The sequence below is a fragment of the Rhamphochromis longiceps genome, linkage group LG7 (genome assembly GCF_057381845.1).
Source record: "Rhamphochromis longiceps isolate RC_006_pf linkage group LG7, R_longiceps_female_GT1.1, whole genome shotgun sequence".
In the NCBI taxonomy this organism is placed as follows: Eukaryota; Metazoa; Chordata; class Actinopteri; order Cichliformes; family Cichlidae; genus Rhamphochromis; species Rhamphochromis longiceps.
Genome location: NC_140563.1, coordinates 45,958,916 through 45,980,160, shown reverse-complemented (window position 1 = coordinate 45,980,160; position 21,245 = coordinate 45,958,916). Strand labels below are relative to the sequence as shown.

Sequence of the window (21,245 nt, the reverse complement as noted above, 5' to 3'; positions counted from 1 at the left end):
ATGCTGTCTGTTTTGAGCGCTCAGTGGATCTGCGCTCGACAGTGCAGCCTAGGCGGAGTAGTCGAACGCAGATTCACTGAGCGCTCAACACAGACAGCATCGTCAGAAGGAAAGTTGATAAAATAAATTACAAATGTTGTATTGTTCGATACATATGCGTACCGAACCGAAAGCACTGTATCGAACGGTTCAATATCGATACGAATATCGTTGCACCCCTAATATGTATGTGTATATATATATATATGTATATATATATATGTATGTGTATATATATATATATGTATATATATATATATATATATATATATATATATATATATATATATATGTATATATATGTATGTATGTATGTATATATACATATATATATGTATGTATGTATGTATATATACATATATATATGTATGTATGTATGTATATATACATATATGTATGTATGTATATATGTATATATGTATATGTATATATGTGTATATATATGTATATGTGTATATGTATATATATATGTATGTATGTATATATGTGTGTATATATATGTATATATATATGTGTGTATATATATGTATATATATATGTGTGTATATATATGTATATATATATGTGTGTATATATATGTATATATATGTGTATATATATATGTGTATATATATGTATATATTAAAGAAAATCTAGCATTTCATTCATTATGTATTACAAAATACACTCATCATCTTCTTATTGTCTTGATTTTTAAATAGTTTTTAATCTACTTTCAGTTTCTTCTGTATACATGGCTCTGCATATTTGTTTTATTTAGCAGTTTTTCTTTTACAGTTTGGTTTCATTTTAAATATTTGCATGTTTCAGTTTTGACTGCTCAAAAGTGTTCGGCTTTAGTTTATCTACTTATTTTTTTCAGTGTTAGTTTCTGCTAGTTTCCTTCATCCAATGACTACTGGGATAAGCCACAGCCTCCAAAAGTAGTAGAGAAAGAGCATAGATGGATTTATTTCAGAGGGAAATTTAAGACACACACAGGAGGCATTACAGTATAAACACTTAGATCACACTCACGTAGACACCCCAGTTTCACGTAAGATGAAGTAAAGCCACCCAAAGCTGGTTGTGTTAACAGACTAAAACTAACAAAGTGGGACATTTCCTACACATACATATACAATATACAAACAAGCACTGGTCTACAGATTGGGGTGTTTTCAGTCCCATTACCACAGGTGTGTAAAATCAAGTAACTAGGTAAGCAGTCTTCCTTTTAAAAAATAATGGGTCATTCTATAAAGAGGTCACTGAAGATTTTGCTGTTATGGGATGCTACCATTGCAACAGGTCAGGTTTGGAAATGTCTTACCTGCTAGTGGAAGTGGAAGCATTTAGGAACCACAGTCACAAGATGGAAGACCATTTAAAGTTACAGAGCAGGATTGCCGAGTGTTGAGGAACATAATGCGTGATTCACCAACAGTCTGCTGACTCAATAACTGCTCCAAACCTCCTCTTGCATTAACATCAGCACAAAAACTGTTCACCGGGAGCTTTGTGACATGGGTTTCGATGACCCAGCAGCTTCTCTATGTTTAATGTGTAGATAAAACAGTAACTTTGTCAATGTAGTATATTATTATCTTAAGTGCATAATATTGTTCTTGCTAGATTTTGTTATTTTCTGTGTGTAGTTTTTTTACCGGTTAACTTTTACTTAACTGTAATAACCTTGTCTATTGCTACTGTTGATTGGTGTCTAAAAACATTGTTCCACAGGTAGTAACATATTGCTCTGTTGTTTCGCTTTAGAAAAGATTCTGAGCTGTCATTAGAACTGAAAGCACTGATAGTTTGTGTTACTTCAAGGTGAATAGTTTTAGTTAAGCTTTCAAAAAGGCGTTCTGTCGAGATCAGCTATAATGCCAAAAGTGTTTCAGCTGTTTGAAACGGTTAGTTACCAAAGTATTTCAGCGTCCTCCCAACCAAATACATACTTGCACATTCAAAGAAGAAAGAAGCCCACATTTTGCAGAATCAAAGTAAGTCAATCCTAATTAGTTTTGATCTCAGATTACAAAGAACTGCACTGTTTGATGCGAGCTATTATCTATCTCCTGGTTCGTCTTTGTCTTCCCACTTTTTCAGATGATTTACATTATAAGCTGTCATGATGGTTTACCATAGTAATGACATCCTGTGATTCTTTTTAAGTGGTTTTGAGTTTTTCTTGGCTTTCTGCGTGGGCTGTTGCCCTGAAAACTAAACATTATGCTGAATAGCTTGGATTGCTTCTGTGATGATGCAGCAAGTTTTCATAAAAAACACATGAAACATCTCAGAGGTTTTGGTACTTGAAGTTCAATCTAAGCCATTTTCATGTTTACTTAACTTATTTTTACTGAAGCACAATTAGTTGTGGAATACACACACACACACACACACACACACACACGCACACACACACACACACACACACACACACACACACACACACACACACACGCAGTTTTGCACACACAAAGAAAACAAGCAGCAGGCATTTATCTTGGCTCTCCCTGTGACCATTACCAATGGAACTTTGGCCTTTGAGAGCTGAAATACAGCGAGTTGGGTTTCTGGAATAGCACAGGGATTAAGTCATCTGAATGTCTTGTATGGTCTGAATAAATTAGACACTCAACAGGCTCCCTTAAAGTCATTGTTACACCTTTCCATAGCCATGAATATTTGATATGTACTTAATGAAGAGCAGAAGGAAAATCTAACTGTTGAGGCTATTCTAGGAACAGTAGAATCGGAGTGATTTGGCACAAAGGCTCTGTGCACTGTTTCACTGTTATATCAGCTTAGTGGCTGAGTGCTATCCGTAGTTATAGTAATAAAGGTAAAGATGGGAACTGAGAGCTTCTCACCAGCTCAATGCAGATCCTTCCCTTTGAAAACCCTCAGGAGGCTCTTTCATCCACATCTAAAGGACCTCTCGACAAGCAGCAGCGGCCTCTTTTTATACTTAATATGTGGCAGCCTTATAAACTCGACAGCAAAAAGAATTGTTTCTTTTCTTCGCCCATTCCCTCCGTCTCCATTTCGGAGCGCTTGTCACAGTCCTGAGACAAAGACAAGAGTTCAGAGGTTACGCAGGACCGGGAGGCACTGTGCCTATTTCCATGGAAGCAGGATTTTAATTCAGGCATCTCCTCAGTCGGTCGGGGTCCTGCCGTGTTATCACGGGTAACGAGTCATTGATGCTCTGCAGGGTATGGGCCCTGCTGCCATGATTAAGTCCATTGGCTTAGTAAGAAGAAAGATGGGAAACACAAAGATCTTTACTTCACACTTTCTCATCCAGAGAGGGGAGAAAACTAATGCAGATGAATTAAAACAGCTGAGACACAAAATTCAATCCGTTTCAGTTCATGACAGATGTCATTGCTAATTTAAAAATATGTTCAAAATGCTTCATTATTATATAAAATCCAGTATAGTTCTTATATCTGGCACTTATCAAGCTTCATCATCAACCCCATTTTACACATAGAGCATGTAAGCGATTAGTGTTTTTTTTAGCCCACTTTTACTTAATTAGTGATATGAAGGCATGCTGCGACCGGTTGCCCATATGTTCACCTTGTCAGAAAATAGCTGAGTGCTTTTACTGCTGTAAAAATGCTGCATAGTTGCGTTATGAGAGTGCCAAGAATGTCAAGAGAAAAACACTTTAGTGCCCAGTGGAACAGGGAGGGCATTTTCATTAAGGTAACCCATGGGAAGAAAGAGTCACAAGGCCAGTCTAAATCCCTGTGACAACCAACTAAAGATTGCCCTTCAGGCACTCACCTGTCAATCATTGCAGGTTTCCCGTGAAAAGACTGCGATTAATCCTAGTAGCCCCGCATTTGTGAGGTCTGCTGCCCGCACAGCCCTTTCTACTGTTGGGTGGGTAAGGTTTATTTGTCAAATGTATTTCATTCTGAAGATGATTTTCCCTGCATATATTAAGTCAGACTTCTGCTGAGAAAGGAAAGAAACTGTTGTAGAAAAAAAAATTGAATCCCTGCTCCCTATAGTAACAGTGTGTGGTGGTTGTGTTACAGTGAGGGAAGTATTTTGGGTCTCTGATCAATATAAAGGTGTTGTGAGTGACTTTATTCTATCAGAAAATATTTCTGTGTCTCTTTTTGCGGTATAAGAGGTCACCGAGTAAGTTAATTCTAAAAATGATGTGGATCATAAAGTACAGTTTCATAACAAGCAACAGCATGTGGAATCTATCTGTATAGTAAAGACAGAAGAACTTGTAGAATCACTGACCCCATAGACTTCCATAATTAAATGAACAGCATCCATCCATGAATGTATTCTACAACTCACCCACTTATATTAAAGATTAGTTATACATTATTATAGTTGTGGCTGCTTTTAGTGACAGGTGGATGCTGACACAGCAGCTGTAGCCAGTAGTTGCTCATTTGAATCACTAAGTGGATTGCTTAATTGTATTAACAGCTCATCCAAAGGGACTGTGCTCCAGTTTTTGTGGGGGAACTCTATTTGAATATTACTTTCTTGAAATAATTAGCAGGTGCCCATGTGTCTCTCTGATGCACTTTTAAAGTCTATAAGTGCTCTTCGGTAACCAACCGTGCTTGTGTCAGCTGATATCCTAGCAGTCCAGCATCTCGTCCACCGGAAGCAATTTGCAGCAACGTTCTTACCAGAGATCATAGAAAGTGACATTTAGCAACATTATGATGACAGGTGAAATAACCACTGCCAACATGAAGTGGGTGAGTCCCGAGTTAAACTCTTCTCGACTTGCGAGCAACTGAAGCAGCTGCTGGTAAGAATAAAGGCTACAAGTGGTATGACTGGATGGCAAATGAATCAGAGAATTGCTATGGCCATGTCCGCGAGCAACTGACCATAAACAAACAACCAAACAAAAAAGCAAAACATGACGAGCGAATCAAATCGCTTCCTGTGTGAACGCCCCTTAAGACATTGTTTACTTTAATCTGCATGCAAGAAACGGATTCTGGAAGACAAAACCAAACCAACATTATGTATTAAAGTCCCACTCGCCATTTGTAAGATTTTGAAACTTTGGCCATCTGGAAGCATATTTTTCACAAGCCCTTTTTTAGCAAACAAATAACGTTTGTTACAGATCATATAGTAAAAGAATAACTAAAACCACACATTTTCCCAAGCAAAGAATACAACATAGTGCGACTGTTTTTATTTGGTGGGAAAATTATTTCTGTATCACCTAAAAAAAACCAAAAACCTCCTTACCGCTTTTAAGCTGTTTGCACTGGGCTTGTGCTGTTTCAGTTTATTCATATTCCTGAAGGTTGCATTCTGTATACCAAGTGAGATCTGACCTCTTGAGCAGCAAAGAAACCCTCTCCCTTGATGGAGTTATCATCTAAGCTTTGTTAAAAGTCAGGGCAGTCTCAGGGAAACCAAGCACTGAATGCAGAGAGTGTATTAAACAGTTCTCTGACTGGGAAAGCCAGAGCCTCAGTAATGGTTTGTGTTAGGTTGTTATTTAAAAATTCTAATGAAATAACATGTGTGCCATGCCTCTCAATAGCCAACTTGCACTTATCCACCCACATGTGGTGAATTTATTAAAAAAAAAAAAAGTATTGGCAGAAATCCCATAATCACATCATCACTGTCAGAATTTAATCATCCATTTAGTGACAGAAGGAGGATTTATAGAGACATTTTTAAACTATGGATTCTTAAGGTAGTTTCCCAACAAACACACATTGGTAAAAGAGTATCGTTTTGCCACACGTATGAGGTAAATGTACTGGGAAAGGGGAAAACAGAGTAAGCAGTGCCTCGCTATCCTTGGAGCCAGTTTAAGAAATGCCTGTGTTCCCTCAGCAGACTGTAGAGGAGAACTAAAGGTGGAAATGAACTGGGAGAGGTCATTATTCCTGGCTCGAGTCTTAGCGATCCATCTCCTCTATGGACACCTACAGTAGTAACCGCTCCAACTCCACTACTGTTATCTAAATTTGCCCTCTCTCCTCCTCCTCCCTAACCTGTCCCATTCCAGCTCCTCCACAAACACCCTCACAGACAAATATACTGGTTCGGCTACAACAAGCAATACCGGCATTAACGCTCACACTAACATTTTTCCCATCACATCTCAAGATATCACACGTTTGAGCATTTGGGCTTGTTAATATTTATACAGCTCACATTTCCATACTTGTCATGCAGGCAGATGCAGAGCATATGGCTTGTTGTCTGTAAGTGAATGATTGAATAATCAGTTTATAACCTTTAGTGGCTCATTCTCCAGGTGTGTCATTCAAGCCTGGAGCGGATATATACTGTGAAAAAAGGGAAATGAATAAATTACATCTGATAGATAGTTATAGTGCATGTGGAAAAGCAGAAGAGCTCATAATGACTTCTCCGTAGAAGTCTTGCACTTTGCTGTGGAATATTTTTTTTCTCTCCCCGTTCTTTATTTTCACACCCCTTTCCACCCCCACACTCTTCTGTACACTCTATTTCTGACACAACAGCGATGAGTAATGAATGGTTTTGCTTTGCAGTGGTTCTTAACAAGTGAGAGGATTGTATCAGAATCAGAATCAGAATACTTTATTGATCCCTGGGGGAAATTATTTTTTGTTACAGTGCTCCATTTTAAACCAACATTAAGACAAGACAGACAATACGCTAACTACACAGCAAATCCAGCATGTCCAAATTAACACTGTCGGATTTGATTTCAACACTATTAAAGTGTCTATATGGGTCCACACCAGAGAGTGTTAATTTAACTCTTTTTGGAGAGTTGGTACGTTAACTCTGATTTAGTGTTAAACACCAAATCTGTCTGGAGTTGATAATTTAACACTTGGTGTTAAGAGTTTATATATTAACTCTCAAAGAGTATTTTAGTTTAACTACGTAAGAGTTATCTTCTAATTCATTCTAAAAAGCGGGAATTTTACTGTTCTGAACTTCTAGAAATTTCTTTTGGAAATAAACATTTACTAAAAAGATGCAATGGTTTTTGAAAAACATTTATTCTGAACTGTGCACCACAATTTCAAAACATTTTCTGAAAGATGTAACAGTGTACATGTTCTCACTTTCATTAGAATTTTGTTTATCAAAAGGTCTGACATGGTAAATGCAAATAACAGCATTCTCATCACTTATTTCTTCAATACAATATGCATGTCCTTCATTCATCCCTTTGTGGAACTTCAACGCACTTCTGCTCTCCCCCATATTCCATCTTCACAAGCATATCCTGTGCGGAGATTGAATAAAAATTAGTTGACACTAATTAATGGCACAAATAATCCAGTAAACAATTGCAGCACAGTAAAAAAAAAAAAAAAGGAATCCTCTTTGAGCCATTACTTGTGTAAAGCATTTTCCCAAAAGACAAGGACACAGGCAACAGGTAATACTGAACTAAATGTAAAACCTCAACCTTTTTCATTTTTACCTAAACCGTGTGCACAAAACTCTGGAGGGATCGATGCTAACTTAGAATCCAGTCAGGACGCCTGCTACTGCTGTTTGCTCGTTTTTTGTTTTTTTTTATGGGCGATCGTTTTCAGGCTTCAAGTAGCACCATTATACCAACATTTCACATTCTAGACATTGTTTTAGGTGTATTTGACCAAACGTTTGACTGAAAATTCACATGCAAGCTTTTTTCAAGGCTGTGGTATTTGCCCGCAAACAATACCTTTCAGCTAGCTAAAACAGAATATTATGCTATCAGCGAGCAACGTGGCTAATGCCTTTCACACAGCTTTGTCTCAACTCCAAAGAGCCACAGAAGTAAAGGCTAATAACAATTGAAACAATCTTTGAAAAAATGACTTACCAAGCATGGCAAACAACTCAAATATGTAGAGCAAAATGTTCTGAAACGGCTTCACTTCAGCTTCGATTGGAGCCGTGCTGGGGGCGGAGTCTGCGAATTTACTCTGTTGGTGTCATAGCCCCTCTAGGAGTTCAGAGTTAAGAGGTCAAGAGTTAATGTTTCCATTGTAACACCTCCAGATTTGACAGAGAAACACTCATTTTTAACACTCGATTTTAACTACTATCATTTTACACCTCAGAGTTACATTAAAAGAATGTGACTCTGCTTAGAGTAAAATTAACTCTACTTTTGCAAGGAGACTATTAACACCAAAAAATTTAACACTTTTGAATTTGCTGTGTAAGAATAGTACAATATATACATATATATACATACATACATACATAAGTCACTTATAAATAAATATTTGGAAAAGAAACATGTGTAGTTGTAGCAGCAAACAGTGTGTTAAGTGGATGCGTTGTACAGGGAGATGGCCACAGGCAGGAATGATTTCCTGTGTCGTTCAGTGGTGCTTTTCGGTAATCTCAGTCTCTCACTGAACGAGCTCCTGTGACTGACCAACATGTCATGGAGTGGGTGGGAGGTGTTATCCAACATTGTCTTTATCTTGGACAGCATCCGCCTCTCCGACACCACCTTGAGGGAGTCCAGCTCCATCCCCACAACATTGCTGGCCTTACGGATCAGTTTATTAAGTCTGTTGGCATCTGCGACCCTCAGCCTGCTCCCCCAGCATGCAACAGCATAGAGGATCGCACTGGCCACCACAGACTCATAGAAAATCCTCAGCATTTTCTGGCAGATCTTGAAGGACCTCAGTCGCCTCAAAAAATAGAGACGACTCTGGCCCTTCCTGTAAAGTGCTGTGGTGTTTTTAGCCCAGTCCAGTTTATTGTCAATGTGTACTCCAAGGTATTTATAGTCCTCCACAATGTCAACACTGACCCCCTGGATTGAAACAGGGGTCAAGTGTTTCCTGGTCTTCCTGAAGTCCACGATCAGTTCCTTGGTCTTTGCCACGTTGAGCTGCAGATGATTCTGCTCACACCACGTGACAAAGGAGTCGACCACAGCCCGGTACTCTGTCTCATCATCCCTGCTGATGCATCCAACCACCGCAGAGTCATCAGAAAACTTCTGAAGATGGCAGGTCTCTGTACAGTGTGTTCTGTCTATTGGGCTAATTAGTGTTTTGCTGGCACACCCAGGCAGAAACATCACACTCAGTGGCTACTCCTACATTGCTGCTCTAACCAGGTCTTCAGCCAGTAATGTTTGCTAGTGGGAGAAGAAGTGACAGTGGAGGCGCACCGAAGCTGCACTCTTATTTGAAAGCTGGGTGGTTTAAAGGACGTAGGCCACCTGGGTAGTCATTCAAAATAGAGCTATGCCTCACTGAGAGCAAAACTAATGGTGCACCGAGGGGCTACAGCTCCATTTATTAAGTTTTGATTTTAGACATTCAGGCTAAGGTCGTGGAGTTACATGTAAAATAAAATAACGCAACATATCAATGCATTTAGCAGCTATAAAACACTGTAAAGGTTTACCTTATGAACTCCATGAGATCTCAATATGTCAGTCTTGTTTAGCGCTCATGTCTGCTGACCCCAAGTGGTCGTGCTAAAAAAACAAATTATGTTGGATGCATGGATGAGTGGATGGATGGATAGATGTTTCAATGATGGATGGATGAGTGGGTGGTTGGATGGATGGATGGATGTACAAAAGCAGAAATTAAACATCAGGTATGTTCCTTCCTGGAGAACTGCATCTTTAGTGGAGACTTCACGTGTTGAGTAGATTCTCACCGATTCTGTGAAGAATACTGCTGTCTGTTTTATCACATCAAATTCCACTCATTATTCTTTAGCTGCTTATCTTACTCTATCAAAATTAGGGGCTGTAGCCTATCTGAGGGGAGTACACCCTTCAGTCCCTCCTTGTGATGAGACTCCATCTTCAAAGCTCATGAACCTTTCCAATATAAAACAAGGTGTAACTTTTCTTGACTTTATTAAAGCTTTTCATGAGTAAAACTGCAGAAAAGCATAAACCCATACTAACATTACTGTGACTCCACTTTGTGTAAAGCCCTAACACTGACAGGAATGCAAAAGGATATAGAGTCACTCCATACCAAAATCAGTTATTTGGCTTCAGTTAAATTTGACCAAACTTAAAATGTCATTGTACCAACATTTAAAACACAATAACTGAGAATACTCACGGACAGTTTCCAAGGCAACAACATAAACCCATCATCCATAGCAGAACAAGCTAGTCACACCATGTGCTCTGCCATGCCCCACTACCACTGACTGCACTTTCTTAATGCCATAAGGTGGCACTGTGGTTCACGAAACTTCTCAAACATTTGCATGCTTTGATACCAAGAGCAGCTCAGCATGAGCTCATCCTCCAGTGTTTACCAGTGCAACAAACTTTTGGTTCTCAATGTCTAATACTCTGCCCCAAACAACTTATTGCGTAAAAAACCTTCCATGAACTCTTTATTTTTCAGTAATAATGGGAACAAACGTTAGTATACAAACCTAGCTTTTTGTGTTTGCATCTTCATGTGACATTATCACGGTGTGGTTTATAAATACGTTTTCTGCGATTTTCATTTAAAAATGAAATAAAGGGTTCTGGTATAATTCATCTGATTGAACAGGTAACCCATGTACTTTAAAGCAGTTGCTGAGGCCTTGGTTCAAATCTGCTCCAAGGCCATTTACTGCATGCCTTTGGCCTGCTTTACCGTCTTCTCTCCTCTATCTGTCTTAAGTAAAGGCTAAAAAATACATTAAATTAATCAAAAACTGACCAATTCACCATTTCATTTGTTCCATGCAAATTTCTACAAGCTACATTTCTTGAACAAATTTGTCTTTCCAGTGGAATAACCCAGCATTTTATATTTGCACGAGATTTGCAAACTTCAGATGATCCCACCTCTGAAATAATTTAGTCTAGTCCGTGCACAAGAAGTCAATGGACTTTTATTGGCTTCAATGTCTTTAATTTTCTTAATCGATCCGTATTATTTGTGTAAATACAATTCAGTATGTTGATCTGTGAATATCGATGTGATTTTTCTTTGTTAACCTCATGCTTTAGACTTTGTCCCTTCTCGTTCATCTTAAATCTTCCTTTCTTCAAGCCAAAGTCACTTGTTTGTAACATTTTCCCCCCAATCGTCCATCTTTCTTCTTTCTTGTCCGTCCTTGCCTCTCGGTGATGATGTATTAGATATATTTTGGAACACTAGTGACTGCCCTCCTGGATGTGCACCTGCTCTCCTTCTCACTCATCTGTCTTTCTCCTCTTTGTCTTACCATCTCTCATTTACCTGTCCCCCTCCATTCCTAGTTCTACGTGCCCCCCCACCCTACACTCACTTTCCCTCTCTCGCTCACTCTCTCACTGTGTGTCACTTGGCTGTCTTCAGCCAGACAGGCTTTTTCTTTATGGCAGCTGACATGTGGCAATTTCCTTTCGTTAATGACAAGAAATGTGCCAATTACCTCTCCGGATGTTTTACTGCCAATCAGACGCTAACGAGCTGTGAGCGTGAGCATTTGGATGTGTGTGTATAACTTTGTGTATCTGTGTTTATGTCTTTTGAATCTGTTGGCATGAAAGAAACCTGAACAAGTTCAATGTGACATGAAGTTTTCTGCACATATGCAATTAGTATACAGACTGTGTAGCTTAGTTCCTTTAAAGACTGGTACTAGATTAGATCATACAGAAGTATGCCGTGCTGTGATTGGGATTCTGTTCAGTTCAGGTTTATCTATATAACGCCAATTCACAACAGTAGTTGCCTCAAGGCACTGTATTATTGTAAGGTAAAGAACCTATAATGATACAGAGAAATCTCCAACAATCAGATGACACCCTATGAGCAAGAACTTGTCACCAGTGGGAAGGAAAAGAGGGACACAGGACAAAAGATGCACTGTTGAGCTGAGCCAGAGATTAATAATAACTAATGATATACATATAAACAAACACATAGTAAGTGAAAAAAGGTGAGTGAAGGAGAAACACCCAGTGCATGATGAGAAGCCCCCAGCAGCCTACGCCTATTGTAACATAACTGAGGAAGGATTCAGGGTCACCTGATACGCCACACTTATTACACCACATATGCATAAACAGACAGTCTGCAAAGAAGAGTCTGTAAAAACACTTCCACCTGAAAAAGCACAGGTCATGCTAAAAGTATTCTTTCACGACATATACAACTTACACACAATATTACACAATACACACTATACATATACATACACAATATTACAGTTTTTGATGCTTGCATGTTGCACTTTGAATTTTACAAAATTTATGTGTGTGTGTGTGTGTGTGTGTGTGACTGTGTGTGTGTATGAATTTCAGTGGCCCTAATCTTCTTCTGCAACATGTAGCTTTACCTGTTCAAAGTACGTTTCAAATTAACGGAGCATATGTGATATTGTACAAAGAAACCCTATCACATGAAGGAACATGCCAAAAAATAATGGTTTCATCCTTTAAATGTGCAAATTTGCTGCTTTTACTTTTAAGAAGTTTGATAATAAAACCTGCTTAAGCTACCTGTCAGCAGCAAACCTCAATTAAAAAAAAACCAAAAAACCAACAACATTAAACATGCATTTTCAGCCAAGTCTAAAACTTTTGTGATCTTTTCGAATGTCCGGAGCATTATCAGTTGCCTGACAAAGAAACCATCAGTCACAGCCCTGTAGCCAAACAACCTTTTATAAATGAGTCCTAAATATAGTCAGTACAAAATAATCGGTGAACCATTGTTCAGTTTAGCTCTCTCACACGTTTCCCCCTTTTGACATGAGTTTCTACCACTTTATATTTCTTGTCACTCTGTCTCCCTCCCACCCCTCCATCTGCACTGAAAAGCGCTTTTGTTCAATTTTTAATTACCTTCTCATATAAAAGTGCTCTTGACATCTGAACACAGCAAATTTGAAGAGGCAGCCTCTGTGATTGGTGCAAAATTGGATAACCACCTCTTTGTATCAACTGTCAATCTCTATTCTAAGAAGAGACCTTTCACTTTTTAATTCCCTGTGCCCAACACACACTGATGCAGGCACCAAAAGAGAAAATATTTATGTCAAAAACAACAACAACAACGAAAAAAAAAACAGCCATTGTTTCTCCTGTTTGCATCATTAGATTGTTTGCTTTTGGTATTGCTTGTGTGTGGGAACAAAAGACAAAAAGTGGCAATCAGATCACTGTCAAATCTTTGTTCTCTGAACATAGGGGTCCTTCTTTCTGGTAGTGCTCGAAATGTTTTATTCATTATTAAAGACTGAGGGTGACACACACATGTACAGAAAATGTATGGGACCCGTACTCAGTAACTCTCCTGATGCCTGCACTTAAATTAGTCAGTTCTACATATATAAATATACGTAGAATTCTATACATATGTATAGAATATAAACCTTCTTGTTATATTTTTACAGTTACAGTTTGTTATTGCCTTCTTTGTAGTGAAATCGTGGTAATGTACACAGCATATGTGACTTAGTTGTGTCGGTATAAAATAAGAGAAACTTTGTAGAAGATGTCTGACTGACACCTGAGCTGCTGTCAAAATAATTTAAAGAAGACAGCTCAATAGCAGGAAACAACTAACTATAAACACTCACCAGCCACTTGATTAGGTACACCTTGCTAGTACCAGATTGGACCCCTTTTTACCCTCAATCTGTCCTAATTCTTGCACAGTTCCTGCAGATTCAGCAGCTGTACATCCATGATGTAAATCTGCTGTTCTACCACATTGCAAAGGTGATCTATTGGATTGAGATCTGGTGATTGTAAAGGACATTTGAATAGAGTGAACACATGAATGGATCTGAATGACATGATGTGTTACCCTGCTGGATAAGTGTGTGCGTGTGTATATGTATATGTAAACTCTGTTTTTATTAATGATCTAGACAGAAGTCTAATGAACTAGGTTAACATAAAACATTTCTTTTTGCATGAGTTCCTTGCAGAAATTATTATTTTTTAAATAATGATGTATCTGTGAATGATCTATCTCCTATATATTGCAATATACAGTCTGTCATGCTGCACTTTGTTCTCAAGGGAGAGAAATGTTTAGTTATATTTAATAGACGGCAAGTGATGGAACTGCGTCCCTCGTGGCTCTGTGAGATTGATTCGACTGATACGTGTTTATAGAGGAAGAAATTCATAAGCACCAAATGAACAGTGAATATACATTAAGCTTACAGTGGTTCACTGAAATGCTCAGTTGATATTGTGTTTTAAACCCCATCTTTTTTCCAATGTAAGTGTGTGATGGGGATAAGTGCCTGTTGATGTGTTGTATGCAACAATTTGGGACTTGTTTACTGAGAATTAACTGTGAAAGGAAGTATTTAAAGTCTGTATTTTAAGATAAGATAAACTTTACATAGCAAAAACTAGAAAAAGAAAGAGCAGGTAGTCTTGCTGAGGTGCGATGCCGGTGATGCTGATATCCCAGTGCATGTCATAGTGGGTCTGTATTCTCTTTTGAGAAACTCCTAACAATGCCGGTCTTACAACAATGGCCAGTGTATTCTACGTTTTCACAGCACAAAATGCTGTTTCTGTGTTGTTGCCTAAGAAATTCAAAAACAACAGTGACTGTTTTGTCTTGGCCAGTCTCATATCAGGTTATTGCCCTACTTTTTGCGATATTCTATCTCTCATGAGAAAGCCCCTTTATAAACATCCTGCTTATCTTTCTCTGTAGTCCTCCTTGGTGTCTTATCTCTTATCAGGCCCTGTTACTCATGGGCTATCACAATGCACAGGAAGTTAGCTGTTTGCCAGGCCTCTTCATCACTGGACAGTTTCTTTGAAGAAAACCAGAGAACCAGGAAATATTTTGAATCAAACTGGCTGCGGACTGTGAGGCGGCACATGTTTTTCTTTTCTCTCTTCTTGAAGAGAGAAAAGGGATCTCGGTGAATTACAGCAAATAAAGCCTCCAAATGATCTTCTGTTCCGCGATAGTGCCTGGAGTGCAATATCAGTTTCATTTGGAAAAATGAAACTCAAAAGAAAAGGTCAGAGAGCTTCTCAGCCTGAGGAATTCTGGAGAGTTTTCTTGTCTCTGTTGTCTGACAGCGCCGCTGTTACTGCGGCGCTTTGTTCTAGGGGGAGAATAAAAAGAGTATGATAGCTATTGACTTTTTGTAGCAGGACCTCAGAGTAAACATAGTAATCCTGGCACTCACAGTTATTTGAGAGGTTAGACAGAAACTACACAAAAACCATCACTGTTTAAACACTTCACTTTGATTTTTGGTACAATTTAATGAGGTCAAACTGTCTTATATCTCCTTTCACATCCTCCTTTTTTTAAAAAAAAAAAAATGCATTTCTGTTGCCTCCAAGCTCGCAGTTTTCTTTCTCACTTTCACATTCCTGATTTCCTTTGTTTGGTTTTTTTTGTAGGTGGAGTGGCTTAAGAACGAGGAGGTTATCGACCCTGCAGACGACAGAAACTTCTACATCACCATCGACCACAACCTCATTATTAAACAGGCTCGCCTCTCTGACACGGCCAACTACACCTGTGTGGCAAAGAACATTGTGGCGAAAAGACGCAGCACAACTGCCACAGTTATTGTCTATGGTAACCTACAGTCTTACCTTTCTACACGTTAATACAATTCGATTCAAAGTAGTTTACATGTGTCTGACCAGCTCATTGTTCTTACCAACCACACGGCTGATTAGTAAAGTGAGACACTGGTGTTGAGAAAACTTCCTTTATGAAGTTCAGCTCGGCTCAAAGTAAAAACAAATTTCAAAGTCACTCTGCATACTTTAAATCTCCCCCTCTCTCTCTCCTGCAGCGTGTAACATTCACTCATTTTGTTCCTGCCAGAAGGTGTGCAAGGAATGGAAGATTTGTTTTTTTTTCTCTTTTTTGATCTGCAGAGGTGCTGATGTGGCTGAGCTGTACTTAAAGAGACCCCTGCTGTGGTTTCACGCAGCCTCGCGCACTGTCTCTCTAACATCAGCTAACATGACTGTTATTGCACAGCACGGTTCTGACGTTAAACTTCAACAGCTGCTGGAGGCTACTTAAGACAGAACAAATGACACGTGAAGCAAATGTTCCTTTGAACCTCAGACATTGTTCTTTTTTTCTGTAGAACTGACTACTGGCTTGATAGCTCATTTAACTGAGGCCAGCAGAGTTCATCCTGTGCTTGATAGAACTTTTCATGGCTTTGCCAATTTAACTCTAAAAGGGAATAATAAAACAACTGCCCTCTTTCAGGTGCAGAAGTGCTTACAGATTTTATTCACTTTGCACGAACAGTGTAATGCATATTTCTAAATGAAGGTGGCGTATAAATACAGATGTGCATATGAGATCAGAGTTTAGCTTCAAAGCCAGAATTTTCTCATCCTGTTCCCTTATCTCTTCCCTGGACTTACTGCATGGTTAGTATTATAATAGGAAGGCAGTGAGACAAGTGTCTCCTCAAGAATTTCATGTTACTAGCAGAGTATATTAGAGCCAAGTGTCAAAAAAGCACTTTGATGTCAGCCTGTCCTTTTCCTTTCCAAAGAGGACTACACAAGCATTCGTGTATACCCTGATTTCCTAAAAAGGCTGGGACTCTGTCTTAAGTGTGAAAGAGATTGCACTGACCTATAAATCAGTTAAACACTATATTCATCTAAAAGAAAAAGCTGAACATGTCAAAATATTGGATAGGCCAACAAAAAACAGTTGTTTAATGCTGCTAAAAAGAGAATCAGGACCCCCTGGAGTAACCTCTTACAATCTGTTCAGTTAATCTGCAGTGTTTCAGTTTGGGGATTGTATCATTTGTTGTATATACTGTAATATCATTAAAGGATTCAGAGAATTTGGATAAATCTCAGCACACCAGGGTAAAGTCTGCAAATTGTTATCGAATGGCTGTGTCCTTTGGCTGCTCATGTGGCACCAGATATGATTCTGTAGTGGAAAAGTGGAAAACACAGCTTGAGTTCAGAAACACTTCTGAAAACCTCTGCAAATAAAAACAAATGGTATAAAAATAAGATCCAGAAACGCTGCAGATTTCTCTCTGCCTCATCCTGTGGGCGATGAGCTGAAGGTGAGAAGGATGGTGGTCTTGTGGCCGGTGCACAGCTTAAGAGTATCAGTATCAGAAATGGTATGGGGGGAACATTAGTGCACATGGTATATGTGACCTGCATTGTTGATGCTAAACAGTATGTACATGTTTTGGATATGGGTCTGTAGTAAGTCTGTAGTCCAGGTGCTAAACTGGCCTGCCTTTGGTTCAGACCTGTTGGAAACATTTGGTTCAATGTGAAACAAAAATAGTTTTGCAAATCTTTTGCATTTTACACAGTCGTTCAGCTGTTTTGGAAATAAGTCTCTTTTGGAAAGGGGAAGCATAAGTTGACAGTGCTATTGTACAATATTACTGTACATGAAAGTATACACATTTCCCTGCAAAGAAGTGTGAGAAAACCTAGAGAATAAGGGCTATGCCTAATACTAGTGATATATAAATTAGAAGGAAAGGGAGCATGTTTATATCCCAGAGGTTTCCAGCAAAATCCCAGACAAAGATACTAGAAACAGTAAGTTGATAAGAAGAAAATGGCAGGGAGAGAAGAAGAAAAGAGGCGCGAAAGACAGAAGATAGAGCCTTTATTCATGGAGGAGACAAAGCAGACAGTAAATAAATGTGGGTCTTCCCCCAGAGTCCAATATTTTGGGCTTCACTCATAAGCATGTCACATTTGAAGGTCTGAGACTCCAAGGGGCCTGGTTCCACCATCTGAAATGCCACAGACTTGTTCTCAGCCACAAGCCCTGATGTCACTCCGTGCTGGATTTAGTCGCTGACAGAGATGGATGAGAGAGGGAAGAGAGGCATTAGAGGGAATCAGTGAATGGAAAATGCAGCAGTCTGACCAGAATTTACTGTCTGTCTGCAGTGCAAAGTAATTGCCCGATAGTTTAAGGTCAAAATGCAAAACAAAATGAACAATATTGGTACATTATATAGTAGGCAAATCACTTGAACCTCTGAGCTGGGCTTTCTTAGACAGTCAAATTAATGAGCTGGTCACTGAAAACAAACATGCAGAGTTTTTAATTTCATGGGTTTAGTTCTTTCACTCTAATTCACACACATTTGTGTTTTATTTTATTATTCAATTTAACAGTTTCACAGACCATAATCAAGTTATACTTAACATGTTTTACCACCGTGTGTTTCCAGTGAATGGTGGATGGTCGACATGGACAGAGTGGTCAGTGTGTAACAGCCGCTGTGGCCGTGGTTACCAGAAACGCACACGGAGCTGTACTAACCCAGCGCCACTCAATGGCGGTGCCATCTGTGAAGGGCAAGGCATCCAGAAGCTACCGTGTAATCCTCTCTGCCCAGGTATTAAAATGATAACACGCCCATGTGTACGTGGGCGTGTTGAGTTCAGGTGCACATAAACGAAATGCATTCAATTTGATGCGACTCTGTACGTTTGCACAAATTCCGCCCAGTTCGTGCGTCCACCGCACCCACTCCACCTGCTCGCGCGCTAAATTCATCTTCATCTTCTCATTTGTCATCTCGTTCGCTCGACCCTCATCTGTCCTGTCTGTTATGTGATAGTGGATGGCCTGTGGACAGAGTGGAGTAAGTGGTCCACCTGTGGGACAGAGTGCACCCACTGGAGGAGGAGAGAATGCAGCGACCCAGCACCCAAAAACGGGGGAAAGGACTGTGAGGGCATGGTGCTCCAGTCTAAGAACTGCACCGATGGGCTGTGCATGCAGAGTGAGTACCCGATTAATCCTCTGCGACTGTCTGACCTGCCAACAAAAGAAATCTCTTCACCCTTTGACCGGGACTTTCACTGTGCTCTTTCATCACTGCGCGCTGTGTTTCACATCCTCACATAACACGCTCACCCTGTCCTCACCCAGTCTGTTTCACTTCGCTCATACATAAACAATAAGACAAGCCGAAACGCCTCTCTGTCCTCTGCACTTGATCTGTTTCTCTTTATTTTTATGTACACAACAGACAAAAGCGTTTTTGATCAAAGCAACATAAAATCAAAAACCACCACACATCTTCCTGTGTCAGTTCTATTGCAAGCATAAGTACACGTTAAAAAAAAAAAGTACTTGGCTGCAAGAGGAAGCAATCTAACTAATTATCCTTGTCATAAGCTAAGAATTTGGGAGGTATATTTGAAAATAATAAGTCATTATGCACTAATTACACAAAGGGGAGGGGGCACAACGACTAAACTGCTTTGATTACTACCTTTACTGAAAAACTCTGGATTCCTGCGTCCAACGATAGGAAACACAAGGCCACAAAGTAGCACGTGTTTGGACTCGCCCTCTTTTCCGAGCTGGCCTTTATGTTCACTGTAAAGTGAACAAATACATATCATTTGGTATTACAATAACTTAAAAAAAAACACAAAAGACATCCAGATGCACCAGCATTTTTTTTTTCTTTGCTTTTACTTTGTCTTTCAAGTAGCAAACTAAAGCCAGTTTGTGGTGCAGCCAGATATTTTTCTGCAGGCAGAGAATTGTTTTCTTCTCCTCTTTGTTCCAGTGAAGTTAAAAACAGCCACGCACTCCAGTGAAGCCAACAATCCTGCTTCCTCTGCCTTATAACACATTCACAGATTAGAATCGAGCCGCAGTTGCTTTGATGCACGTTTGTGTGTATGTGTTTGCATGCGTGCCGCAGTATTATGTTGTTACAGGGTGAAACACCTACATCCTAAAACATCAAAACTAAACCAAAAGTGCTAGTAGTGATTCTGTGCCTTTAATAAAAAGAGAGAGTCTGTGAAAGGGAGAGAGCATCGCAGAGTAAGTGAATTAAACTCTGTGTCTAGTTGCATAAAATTCCTATTTAATAAACATCTCTGTAGGTGTAGGACCCAATCGCTGTCACAAATGCCTCTGTCGTGTGTATAACCTATTACAGATGGTGATGTGACACTAATAATATAACAGCAGCTCAGCTGCTAGATGTATAAAATTTGAGACAGCTAGCGACTGCTGTGTGCAGCAGATCTGAGTTTTTGCTGCACCATAAGGTTGTAAACTGCTACCTGTTGATGTGGTGTAGCATAGGTTACATCTTCAGATGCAGATGGCTGGTGGATCTGTATGCCTCTGAAGTAGATGCCTGCCGTCACACGCATGTTCTATATGTGCTAAGGACGGTGTTCAGGAAACGTTTTAACATCAGAGAGAGGTTGCATTAGCTCATTACGAGAGGGAGCACATATGTAAACGGCATATAGAAGCACGAGAGAGAGAGAGAAAAAAAAAATCAATAAGAAGGCCGTGACAGATGTGCTGTTATTTGTCTCTCTTCGTCTTGTTTTATTTCCCTCTGCAACACAACATATGTTCACCCCACACTTCCCTGCCCTTCTGTACACCCTTTGCAACTCAGCCTACACCAAAAGCATTAGTTCTTGGTAGATTGATGGCTAGTTTTCAGAGAATATAAAGCCATAATGATATAGATTTAGGATCATTTCAGAGATTGATTTTCTTTCTTTTCTTTTTTTTGGGGAAGCTAAAAGGGTGAAGCCACTTATGTCAATGCTAATGACCATTTCCACAAGCATTTAGGAGAACGGCCCATTATCTGAAAGCTCATGTTATGGCAAATATGATTGGGAATGGAAGTTGTGTGCAATCTGAACTCACCTTGGACCGCTGGTCTGCTCCCTCTAGTGCAGGGCCGTGATCTGAGCAAACACGTGTCTGTGGATTCCATTGCAGCTTGATCTTATTTTCTGTTGTTTGAATTTATTTAAATCATTTCAATTGCAGTCCATCACCAAAATCCACCGAAGGAATTTGATAGACCAGACCTTGAAATAGAACGTGGTGCTCAGCTCCATCACTGCCTCCTGCAGAAATACAACTGACTCGCGTCAAAAAGAGTTGTTATAATTAACTTTGCAGCTTGTTTATCACATTTAGACTGTCAGGGAGTTTTCTGGGTGGGAGGGGTTGGATTTAACAAAGTTATGTGTCTTTAAATTGATCTAGAAAGGTTGCACTCTGCGTGTTTAGAGAGAAGTTCCCAACTCTTACACATGTAGAGTTTTCACTGTTCACTTAGCCTGACCTGTCTAAATCTCTTTTTTGCGCTCCCCCTGTGGTCTGCAGCTCTTGATACTGATGTTGTTTTTCAAGCCTTTGGTAACCCTGCTCTCTGACACGACATTTTCTCTGACATATTGATCTAGAGAGAGGGGAACACCAACTCCAGCAAGGGGACACGCTTCATTGCTA

At 39.5% G+C, this 21,245-nt stretch overlaps 1 protein-coding gene and 1 long non-coding RNA gene across 4 annotated transcripts in view; one reads left to right on the top strand and one right to left on the bottom strand.

Moving 5' to 3' along the window:
- Nucleotides 1-21,245, top strand: part of unc5cb (unc-5 netrin receptor Cb) — a 140,171-nt gene that overhangs the window by 87,789 nt on the left and 31,137 nt on the right. For all 3 annotated transcript variants that reach the window (XM_085413893.1, XM_085413892.1, XM_085413894.1), the window contains exons 5-7: nucleotides 15,368-15,548; nucleotides 18,178-18,345; nucleotides 18,571-18,735. In XM_085413893.1, coding sequence (XP_085270019.1) covers nucleotides 15,368-15,548; nucleotides 18,178-18,345; nucleotides 18,571-18,735 — 514 coding nt within the window. The remainder of the gene's footprint in view (nucleotides 1-15,367; nucleotides 15,549-18,177; nucleotides 18,346-18,570; nucleotides 18,736-21,245) is intronic.
- LOC146666079 (uncharacterized) lies at nucleotides 7,031-8,200 on the bottom strand. The gene is made up of 2 exons (XR_014912423.1): nucleotides 7,868-8,200; nucleotides 7,031-7,279 (listed from the first exon to the last, which is right to left on the bottom strand). It is a non-coding gene; the product is annotated as an uncharacterized LOC146666079 (long non-coding RNA).